Genomic DNA, 12,027 nt, shown 5'->3' on the forward strand with positions numbered 1-12,027 from the left:
GTGTGGTGTGAATTTGGAGTCTGACCTGGGTTCGAATCCCAGCTTTGCCTCTTTACTCTCTGAGTGACCTCAGGTCGGTTACTTGGCCTCTCTGAGCTGGTTTCCATACCTGTACAGCAGAGATCAATCCCTTTTCACCCTGAAAGCTGGCCTTGAGATTAGCTGAGTCAGGGAAGTCCAAGAGAATGTTGGCGCCTTTTCTGTATCCTTTGAGCCGGACTGAACTTCAGAGTCGGGCCATTTAGTCCACTGCCCTCTGCCCACAGCTGAGAGGTGAAGGCACTGGCCCAGGCTGGCCCAGTGGTCAGTGGAGAGCTGTCGTCCAGACCCGGGACTCTGGTCTCTTGATCCCCGTCCCCCAAATCCCTCTGCTTCAACCCAGACACTGACTGAATCTTAAATTTCCTATTTTTTTTAGTGGTTGCCTCTCCGTTTCTGATGTTCGTCTTCCCCATGGATCCACAGCCGTAACCATGGTGACGCGGGTGGAGGTCGGCTCCATAAATTCTCTGACAGGAGTGCCAGGCCTGGGCGAGCTCTCCAAGGAGGAGGCTCTGACTCGGACCTACTTCCGCCAGGCTGGCAAGGCCCCCGGGGCCCCCTCAGCGCGGCTCTCGGAAGGAAGAAGCCCCCTCAGGAGCCCAGTCCGCTTGCTCCCTCTGCCGAGACTCGCCCCCAAGCCCTTCTCCAAGGAGAAGGCCGGGGACGTGACCTCCTCGTGGCCCAGCCTGAGCAGGCCGTCTCCTACCGGGGGGCTCTCCCGGGACGTGGCGGCAGAGGGGCTGGGCGAGAAGATGCCCGGCTTGGTGGGGCGGGAGGCGGGGAGTGGGGACGGCCCGAGCAGCTCGTCTCTGGTCTCCAAGGCCGCGCTTCTGCGGCCTAGCTCCAGCACCATGATCCTCTTTGAAACCACCAAAGCCGGGCCTACCCTGGGGAAGGGGGTCGGCCGGGGGGCTCCGGAGGCCGACGCAGGCGTGTCTCAGGGGCCCCCTGCTGCCTCCCGGCCTGAGGTGGCCACCAAGCCCGCCTTGCCGGCCCGAAAGCCTGCGGGGACTCTTCCCCGACCGGCCTCCCTGTCTCAGGACACCAGGCCGGCGGCCACCCAAGAGGAGACAGGCCTAAAGGAGCCTCTGTCAAAGGCCAGCAGCGTGGAGGACGCGGGTAGCCCTGCTCTGGAGCCCAGGCCTCGCCTGAAGAGAAGGCCCATGTCGGCCATTTTCATCGAGTCCATTCAGCCTCAGAAGCCAGCAGGCCCTGGCGGGGCAGCCATGGCGGGGAAGGCGCCCCCCACCCCTCCTGAGAAGACGTGGGTAAGGAGGCCTAGGCCTCTGTCCGTGGACCTCACGGCCAGGTTCGAGAGTAGAGAGGCTTTGGCGAGGAAGGTGGCGGACGAGGCCATAGCAGGATCCACGGCCCAGTGGCGGGGGCCCGAGAGGCCTGACCTGGACCCCAAAGTGGATGGGGAGTGTCTGGTCAAAGCAGAGGCTCCCCTTCACGACCCGGATTCCGACTTCCTGCAGGTGGCCAGGAAGATCCAGGAACGGAAGGAGAAGCTGCTCTGCAAGCAGGCGGAGATGGGCAACCTCAGAACCATGGGGGGCTCGGCCAGGGTCACCCCCACCAATGACCAGAATCTTGGGGAAGAGAAAGCCAAGCTGGATGGGGAGCCGGAGAAGGCACCCAGGGCCCCGCAGTCCCCTTCGCCCAGGCCTGGAAAAGGCCAAGAAGTCGCTGAGGTCAAGAGCAGAGCGGCTGATGGGGAAACCCAGGCAGGGGGAGAGCGGACCCCGAGGGGGGGCGTGAAGAAGCACGTCAGCCTCTTTGGCGAGGAGAGTGCCTCGGCCTTGTCATTGGGATCTTCACCCCCATTAGCCCCCCCTGAGTCCCCACCGGCTGCACCGGAGCAGGGGAAAGCCGGTGTGAGCGTCCAGGAGCGGATCAAAGGCTGGGTCACTGAGAGCTCGGAAGCAAAGCCAGAGATCAGGAAGAAGGTGGTCCAGGCACGGCCGCTGTCAGCGGATTTGACCAAACTGTAAGTGGGAATATCCCACTGGCTTCCCCCAGCCTCCAAGGTCCTCAACCCCTTACCAGAGACCCCTCGGGAAAGGAAACAGCAGGGCGCCAGGCTCCGTGCTGCACGCCTTACGCCCCCTCTCAGTTTACCCACAGCCCCCAGAGGAAGTGGCATTGGCTCCCATTTCTCAGATGAGGAAGCTGAGGTGTGGAGAGGCAGGGCAGCTCCCCTGTGTGTGCTGGCAGCAGGGCTAGGAGCTCCATTTCCTCGTACACTTTTCAGGGGGAAATATTGTGCCCATTTCACAGATGTGGACAGGAAAGGTGAAATACCATGAGGAAGTCGGGAGCCTGGTGCAATTCCAGCTCAGCCTGTCTCCATAGCTAAGCTTTCCTTTCCTAAAGTCCGAGGACACCTAATATATGGCCTAAACCTCTGTGGATGGCCCAAAAAACAAAATCAGATGAGTCACGATAACTTGGGCGGGTAGCTTCGCCCCTTGAGCCTCAGTTTCTTCATCTCCAAAACAGAAATGATGTTAAGACCTGCCTTTAAGGATTAAGGCAAAGACTCAGAGAGATAATGCTGAGAGTCACTCAGCCCAAGGGAGCCCTCAACACGTAGCTCCAAATGATATGATTAATCCTAATGGTTAATGATGATTTTCTAAGCTTGGCCTGGCCTCTGACATCTCTTGCTCCTTTGTTTTTCCACAAGTGGCTTCTCGGCTAGGACAGGGAGATGCCACCGGGTGTTTCTGCCAGCTTGTTAATGACATGCATGCTGCTGACATACTTTGTCAGGGATGGAGCTTCCAGGGGGAGCTCTGGGCAGACTGCCCTTCAGGCCCTGGGAACCCGGGCAGCCAGCTCGGCCAGAGTTAGACCAGTGGCTCTCAGCATTTAGAATAACCTGGAAAAAAAAATACCGATGCCTGGCCCCCACCCCACCCCCTAGAGAATCTGATTCAGCTGGTCTGGGGAGGGGCCCATGTCTTGGTGGCTTTTAAAAGTTTCCCAAGTGATTTTCATGTGCAGTCAGGCTTGTGAACCCCTGAATTCAGAAAACAGAGAAAGGGGGGAATTCCCTGGCTGTCCAGTGGTTAGGACTTGGCGCTTTCACTGCCATGGGCCGGGTTCAATCCCTGGTCTGGGAACTAAGATCCCGCAAGCTGCACAGCATGGCAAAATAATAATAATAAAAATTTTAAAAAACCCAGAAAACAGAGAAAGGGGCATCCATGTCGGGGACCTCACACACCTCCCCTCTCTGCGTCCCCCGCAGTGTCTCAGGTTGTTCCCATCTGACAGGAGGGGAAACCAGGGCTCTGGGCTTAGAAACAACTCATGCACAGCCTCACGCCTCCCAGGAGGCAGACCTTGGACTGCTGCGTGTGGGTCAAGTTTAAGCGGTTTGATTTCTTTCACCTCCCTCTTCTCTGCAGCCCCCAGCCCTGAGCTAATCTTTCAGCGTCCGCTCCAGAGAACTCTTCAGAGATGGAAAAAGTGTAGCTCCAGAACTCCCCTTTCTCCCTCTTCCCCTTTACGGTGGGGAAACAGGCCCAGAGAGGGATAATGACTGGGCCCAGGTCACCCGGAGAGGCAGAGGCAGGCCCGTGCTCCGACACATTCCCTGACTGCCCACTGCCCCCAGTCCCGTGGTCGGTCTGCGGTGGGGCTGCTATTGTGGGGTTACAGCCATTAATTATCCCTCCTGGGGCATCTTCACTCTTCTCTAAACACCCTCATGTAGCTATTAGGGCCTTGGGTAGCCTCTTATCCGCCCTACAAAAGACGATGGGGAGGTGTTAATTATCCCCGTTTTATAGGTGAGGTCACAAGCCTGGCCCAAGCTCCCTCAGTGGGGAGGCAGGAGAGCTGGGACTAGCACCCAGGTCTCTTCACCCAAGCCTGGGGCTCCTGCTGCCCCGATGATGCTGTGTTTAAGGTAGGCTGTCCCCACCGGGCCAGAGAGGTTTGGCAACTGCAAAAGACATGTCCCTTCTCGGAGGAAATTGGGCAGTGTTGCTTTGATAGTCTCAGTGCTGATTTCACCCCTGGGTTCCTGAGCTAGTTACGGGGTGTGGGCTGGAGGGAGCCACAGCTGCCGGCCCCTGTACAAGTAACTTGGATCTCTGTGCCAGGTTTTCAAGTGCAGCTTCAAACAACGAAGTCACATGTGAGAAGTGTTCTGAGCTGAGCAGTGAGCCTCCTAAAGAACCAAGAGAAAAGGTAAGGAGCCACTTGGCGCATCCTTTTTTCCCAGCAGGTAGTTATACTTATTGGAAAAAGGGCTTTTATGATCTCCAGGACCCAGGAAAGAATCAGAAACCTCTCATGAACCGTTAAGACATTTTATTCCCTTAATGTTGGGACTTTTAAAGTCCCTTCTGATATGATGGGCTGTGTGATTCCCCGTTGCAAATATAATCGTCAGGCATTTCTTTTTGTCTGTGCAAATGGGAGGAGGGACATGGCTTTCCTGTGTAAGAATGTCTGCTTTATTAAGAAATTAATAAAGATGTAAAAATGTTAATAGAAACCCCCCTCAATTTTCCCCCATTATGGTCCCTGCTTCTTTCCCCACCCTGATGTGTCACCTAGGAGAAGAAGAAGGAGGAGAATTACCATCAATTAAATTGCTTAAAAAATATTTTCATTTAGTCTGTTTTCTTAAATATTTATTTATTTATTTATGTTGCCTGTGCTGGGTCTTAGCTGTGGCACACGGGATCTTCGTTGCGGCATGCAGACTCTTAGTTGCAGCATGCATGCGGGATCTAGTTCCCCGACCAGGGATCGAACCTGGGTCCCCTGCATTGGGAGCATGGAGTCTTACCCAGTGGACCACCAGGGAAGTCCCTATTTAGTCTGTTTAATAAAAAAAAGCTCATAAAATAACTGCTAGGTATAATGGGTTTGTGGTTGATGCTTTCTGCAGTTTCAATTTTTCTTAAACAGCTTTATTGAGGTATAATTGACATACAGTAAACTGGACATGTTTAAAGCGTATAAGCAGGTGAGCTTTGACATCTTTGTACACCTGTTGAAACTTTCATCGCAATAAAGACAATGGACATTTCCAGCACATGCAAGTTTCTTCTTTGTAATCCCCCAAAGCAACCGCTGATCTGCTTTCAGTTACTATAGATTCATTTGCATCTTCTAGATTTTTATATAAATGGAACCAGTGCTCTTTTTTTGGTCTGGCTTCTTTCACTCAGAATCATTATTTTGAGCTTCATCATGTCGTCATGTGTTTCAAGAGCCCATCCTTTTTTATCGCCGAGTAGTACTCCGTTGTACAGGTAGCCCACAGTTGGCTTATCCATTCACCCCTTGATGGGCATTTGGGTTGTTTCCAGTTTGGGACCATTGCAAATAAAGCTTCTGTGAACATCTGTGGGCAAGGCTCTGTAGGGACATCTATTTTCTTTTCTCTTGGATAAATACCTAGGCGTGGAATGGCTGGATCACATAGTTTTACTTTTTAAGAAAATTATGCAGAGTTTTAAACACCAGAGCTTGGTTCCAAGCCCATTTGAACCCCTCCCATCATAAACCCCTAACAAAGGTGAGCTGGCTCTGAATGACAGTGCCCACCACTCCTGGGGTGGGCTGTTTGCCCTGTTTTTATCCTTGGATCTTGTGAGTCATTTCTTTAAAAATGGTAGAGAGGGACTTCCCTGGCAGTCCAGTGGTTGAGACTCCACACTTCCACTGCGGGGGACACGGGTTCGATCCCTGGTCAGGGAACTAAGATCCCACGTGCCATGTGGCATGGCAAAAAAAAAAAAAAGGTAGAAGGAGGCTCTAATGTAGGTGAAGCCCCCATATTCACATTAAAATATTATAGTGACAATAGCAGCAAGAACAGAAAGGGCTACATGAAGCCAGTGGGGCAAAATGTTGATTGTCATTGAATCCAGGGGATGGGCTGTGGCGAACTGATTATTTTATTCATTTATTTATTATTTTTTTCACTTTTAATGACATTTATTGTTTTTATTCAAGTGAATTTTTTATTTTAATCTGTCATTTCATACGTTTGAAAATTTTCAAAAAAAATGAAGAGTTAATAAAGAAACGCTTGCTTTAAATATCATGAGATTTCATCTCTATAAATGGACTTTTCTTTTGGTGATTTTTTTTATTGGGTAAAATACACATAACATAAAATATACCTTTTAAACTAATTTTTAAGAACAATAAATATATTTTTTAAATTAAAAAAACTTGTGTGTACACACACACACAAGTGCAAGGAGAAAGTTCTGGACAGTTCTTCCAGGATCCACTCCCCACTGATAACACTTGTTATCCAGGAAGGGGCCTGGGATTTGAATATTTGAATGAGGGAACTGAAGGACTTGAGCTTTGTCCATATTGTTTAGATTCCTGTACAACGAAAATGAATTCATATATTACTTCTGCAAAATTTATGAAATGAAACATAAAAATTTAAAATCAATATATTTTTTAAAGTCTTTAACAGCATTCCATCATCTAGAGTAGAGATTAGCAAGCTATGGCCGTGTCTGCACTATAGCTATTTTGTAATAAACAATTCAGTGGCATTAAGTATATTCTCAAGGTTGCACAACTGTCATCACTGTCCCGTTCCAGGATTTTTCATCCCCCCCAAAATGGAAACCCCTTACCCAGTCACTCCTCATCCCCCACCTCCAGCCCCTGGCAACCATGAATCTACTTTCTGTCTCTATAGACTTGCCTATTCTGGATATTCCATGTAAGTGGAATCATATATGTGGCCTTTTGTGTCTGACTTCTTTCACTGTGCATTATGTTTTCAAGGTTCATCCACGTTATAGCGTGTATCAATACTGCATTCTTTTTTATGGATGAATAATATTCCATTGCATGGATATACCACTTTCTGTTTATCCATTCATCCATTGATGGACATTTGAGTTTCCAGCTTTTGGCGATTGTGAATAATGCTGCTGCGGACATTGGTGTACAAGTTTTTGTCTGAACACCTGTTTTCAGTTCTTTTGGGTATATACTCAGGAATGGAATTGGTGGGTCGTATGGTTAAATCTTTGTGTAACTTCTTGAAGTAGACTTTTTTCTAACAGAAAAGAAAAATTTTAAATATGACTAAGCAATAATACATGCATATTATAAAAACCCAACAGAACTAAAATGTGTAGGATTAAAAGATGACGTTCTCATCCTCATTTCTTCTTCCTACCCTCACTCCTTCACTCACAGTTGTTTTTTTTTAATTAATTTATTTTATTTATTTATTTTTGGCTGCGTTGGCTCTTTGTTGCTGTACGCAGGCTTTCTCTAGTTGTGGCGAGCGGGGGCTACTCTTCGTTGCGGTGCACTGGGCTCTCATTGTGGTGGCTTCTCTTGTTGCAGAGCATGGGCTCCAGGCATGCGGGCTTCAGTAGTTGTGGTACGTGGGTTCAGTAGTTGTGGCTCGTGGGCTCAGTAGTTGTGGTGCATGGGCTTTGTTGCTCCACGGCATGTGGGATCTTCCCTGACCAGGGTTTGAACCCGTGTCCCCTGCATTGGCAGGTGGATTCTTCACCACTGCACCACCAGGGAAGCCCTTCACTCCCAGTTTGATTGATATCTTTTCTCCATTGTTTATGTACACACGTACATGTTTATACACATGTACACATGTAGTTTTTTTAAATGATATTTTATTATAAATATATAGTTCCTCATCCTGCTTTTCTTCCACCAGCATGACATTTTGTGTGTTCTTAGACGTTAGGACATTGGGACCCACACCCCCTTCTGTGGATCCAAGTGCCTGTGTGGTATTCAGTTGTTTGAATATTTCAGAATTTATTTAGCCAGTGCCCTTCAGATGGGCATTTAGGTTGTTTCTGTGTTCTTTTGTTTCACAAACAGTGCTGTATGAACTTTCTCGTTCACATAGACTAGTGCACGTGGGCAAAGCAAGAATCCTGGGAGGAAATCGGCCAGATAAAAGGAAATGAGTGTCTTAAAATCATGACCGATATACTGAGTTGCCCAAGAATCATGCCCATTTGTCTTCTCACCAAGTGTCTGAGAGTGGCTGTGTCTGAGAGTGGCCGTTTCACCACATCCTCACCCACACTGGCTATGCTCAGTCTGTAAGATTTTATGGTGTCTCACTGCTGTGATTTTAAAAGCAGCTATTTCAGGGCTTCCCTGGTGGCACAGTGGTTAAGAATCCGCCTGACAATGCAGGGGACACGGGTTCGAGCCTTGGTCAGGGAAGATCCCACATGCCGCGGAGCAACAAGCCCGTGCGCCACAACTATTGAGCCTGCGCTCTAGAGCCCGCGAGCCACAACTACTGAACCCATGTGCCACAACTACTGAAGCCCGCGCGCCTAGAGCCCTGGCTCCGCAACAAGAGAAGCCACCGAAATGAGAAGCCTGCTCACCGCAACGAAGAGTAGCCCCTGCTCGCCGCAACTAGAGACAGCCCGCGCGCAGCGACAAAAAACCCAAGGCAGGCAAAAATAAATAAATAAATAAATAAAAGCAGCTATTTCAATCACCTCATCTCTTTCTTTCCATTTCAAACTGCCCCCCCCAGGTTTTTTTTTGGCTGCACTGCACGGCTTGTGGGATGTTAGTTCCCCGACCAGGGATCGAACCCCAGGCCCTGGCAATGGAAGCCCGGAGTCCTAACCACTGAACCACCAGGGAATTCCCTCCATTTCAAACCCTTTAACTTAAATTGGATTTTTTTTTTTTCCCACAGCAAAAGGAAGGGCATGGTGTGGATGGAGCATCTGTCCCAAGAAGCCCCTGGAAGCCTGCGACGACCTGGGAGAAATCCAGGCAGACAGAGCGGAAAGACAGTTCTGACCAAGTCCCTGGCAGTGGTTGGAGCGAAAGTGTGGTGGGGCCTCTGAGCCCTTCTGCCAGCACCCCGTATGATGACGGAAGCTTCCAGACCGTGTGGGCCACAGTGTTCGAACATCACGTGGAGAAGCACACCGTGGCTGACCCGTCAGGACACTGTCCCGCAGCCATGACCCCCAGGGACACGGCCGATGTCTTGGAGCTCAGATCCATGTTCCTTGGGCCGAGAAGCTCTTTCCCGCAAACCACATACCTGAAGAAAGAGTGGTTGGAAAATCCCGACCCAAAGAAATCTGGGCGAACCGCCTTCTCCAATGGTGAGCCCAAACAGCATCATACGTCTTCCCTCCTGGGAAGATACCCTGTGGGCGAAAAGTGCAGTAATAACCCCTGCCTCAAGCTCTTGGAAAGCCCTCCCGCATCCGAGAGGGTCGAGCCCAGGTATGACATCATGCACGCGGTCGGGGAGCGTGCGCACAGCGAGGCCATCCCCACGGCGCCCGAGGAGAAGGCTGTGACGCTCCGGAGCAGCCAGTCTCGGCCCTTGCTGTCCCAGGAGGTCACCCCTGCCGTGACCCCTGCTGACCCCAAGCGCAGGCTGGAAGGCCAGGTGGGGTCCGTCCAAAGGGCCAGTTTGATCTGGGAAGCTCGAGGGACGCGTGAGGTCAGTGGGCCAAAGCCTGAGTTCCACCGAGAGCTAAAGGACACGTCTGGAGGCAATTGCCTGTCACCCAGATGGACAGGTGGGGTGGCCATGAGCTGGCAGAAAGCCGCCGTGGGGGTCAGTGAAGAGAGAGGCTTGGAACCAAGCCCCGAGGTCACCTCTGCGAGGACCATCCAGGCTGCCATCCAGGAGACCCAGCACCAGGGGATCGAAGGGGCCGGAATAAAGCCAGGGGAAAGGGGTCCCCCCCAGGGGGGCCCTCTGGAGCCTCCTTCCAGGGCTAAGGGCGAGGCCTCTGACTTCCGAGCCCGGCCACAGGCAGACGTGCTGCTGCAGAAGGGGCCCCTCGCCGTGGCTGGCGGCCAGGGTGGAGGGAGGCCGGCCCGGGTGCCGGAGCCCGAAGCCAGGACGCGGAAGGTGAGCCCTAGCGACCAGAGGATGGAGAGGTGGAGGCGGCGGACGTTACCCCACGACGCGAAGTTCGATGAGTTCAGCTTGCTGGCCCCAGAGCACTCTTCCAAGGCAGAGCAGAGACGGACGGGTTATTTGACCTGCACCGCAGGTGCCTTAGGAAAACCCCAACTAGCCCACGGTTGGGAGGAGCCCCAGCAGGGGAACCCGGGCGCGTCACAGGTTCTTTCAGCGGCAAAGCAAGGGTCATCTGTGGAACCCAAGGCGACCTTTTTTGCAGTGACATATCAGATTCCCGACCCTCAAAAAGCAAAGAGTGTTGTTAAGCCTGGGCTCGAAAACTTGATGGAACATTCTAGAAAAATAGCCCCACCTCCATCGCCTCATCTTTTAACATCTACGTTGGTTTCTCTGAACCGTGAAGAGCTGCTGGAGACCATGGGCAGTAAAAACCAGGGTCCAGGCAGAGAGCATGACAGCGCAAACTTTCCAAAGACTCCGAGGCTGGCGTCTCTTGGGGACAGGATTCTGGGTCCTCCCAGCGAGAGAATCTCCGATGCCGACGCTTTATGGGTTCATCGGGGACCGGAAGACAGCATTGGTTTTCACAGCGACTGGAAGGACGGTGGGAACAAGACGTCCCCCCCTGGTGCTCCCAAAACACCTCCGGCTCTCAAAAGTCACCCGAAAGCCACCCATCTCCTGGTCAGAAGGAAGACAGAGGTGGTCAGCGAGACGTTCCCAGGTAAAATCAAGGATGGCTACAGGTCCAGCGTCCTCGACATTGACGCCCTGATGGCCGAGTACCAGAGACAGCTGGCCGCAGGCCCCAGGGAGGCTCAGGAGCTGATGGGGGGTCTGCCTGCAGAGCCCAGGGCCTCAAATCCTGAGAGGCCCGGCCAGCAAGGCGAGGTGGATCGGAGACGGAGGAGCCTGAAGGAGGGCCCTGAAATTGAGGGTCCCCGGAAACAAGCCAGTTTTGCCGAAACAAACCCCAGTTCTACCCCCGGCTCGGGCAAACAACTGGCAGAGACCCCGGGGGCAGCCACGAACACCAAGGTCAGCCCTCCTCTGTGGGCTCTGCCGCACTCAGCTCCTCCTGAGAAATATCCAGGGGCCTCTTCTGGCCCTGCAGGTCCCAGGAAAAAAGGCGTGGGGGTCACTGAGGATGAAAAAAAGGCCTTTATCAGTAAACATCACAGTGCAAAGTGCCAGCATCCCCTGGCTGAGTCAAAGCCCACCACCTCCTGGGAGGATCTGGGCAGTGGGGCCATCATGCCACCCAGGTCGTCCCCCACTGACCAGAAGAAAGGGCCCCCAAGGAAATCCCTCAGGAGGGGAGAGGAGGACAGTGTGACCCAACGGGGCAACCACCCATTGGACTGTGGAAGGTCACTGCTGGATGTCAAGAGGGCCCATTCGGAGAAAGGCCCCCCTCTCAAAATCCGAGAGGGCCTGTCCATCATGCAGGAAGCCAGAGAGAGGAGGCAAGAGCAGCCCAAAGGGAGGCCCAGCCTCCCCAGGGAGAGTTCAGAGGCCAAAGACATCAAGACAGGGCTCTGTCGGCAGGAGTCGGGGAATCGAGACAGTCTAAAGGTGAGTACAAACCATGTTGCAGTTTTGTCAAACGTTGTTAAACATGCAGGCCAGGGGTCTCAAACTCAGAACCCACGTGGGTAGGCCAGGTGAGTATGGAAATGAGTGGAGTCAGGCTGGGTGTGAGATGCTAGGGAGTGGTGGGGCTTGTGGCAAATGGAGAGCCCATGCCTTATCGGAAGGGGGCAACCGCTGTGCAGCCCCGGCTGGTTCTTGACAAGTGAGGAAGGTGGTGTTGAGATGGCAGATCTGATTTATCAAGAGAACTGGAAAGATCCAGATTTTTATCCGTAATCCCCTCCCCCATTATGAAATGAGGACAGAGTACTAAAAAAATGCTGCTTAGTCCAAACAAAACTTGTCTGCTGGCACTATACAGCCCGTGGGCTACCAGTTTTAAACCTCTGGCCTAGAATGATCACGATAGGTATCATTTATTGAGCACCTGCTGTATTCCAGTATGCTGCATCACGTTCATCATTGTATCCCCAGAGTCCAGC

General features: G+C 52.0%; 1 protein-coding gene across 2 annotated transcripts in view; it reads left to right on the forward strand.

Moving 5' to 3' along the window:
* KIAA1671 (KIAA1671 ortholog) overlaps positions 1-12,027 on the forward strand; it is a 186,065-nt gene that overhangs the window by 54,267 nt on the left and 119,771 nt on the right. For both annotated transcript variants that reach the window (XM_061170488.1, XM_061170489.1), the window contains exons 3-5: positions 419-2,032; positions 4,158-4,245; positions 8,753-11,527. In XM_061170488.1, coding sequence (XP_061026471.1) covers positions 474-2,032; positions 4,158-4,245; positions 8,753-11,527 — 4,422 coding nt within the window. In that variant the 5' untranslated portion in view covers positions 419-473. The remainder of the gene's footprint in view (positions 1-418; positions 2,033-4,157; positions 4,246-8,752; positions 11,528-12,027) is intronic.

This window comes from Eubalaena glacialis, chromosome 15 (assembly GCF_028564815.1).
Source record: "Eubalaena glacialis isolate mEubGla1 chromosome 15, mEubGla1.1.hap2.+ XY, whole genome shotgun sequence".
Lineage (NCBI taxonomy): Eukaryota > Metazoa > Chordata > Mammalia > Artiodactyla > Balaenidae > Eubalaena > Eubalaena glacialis.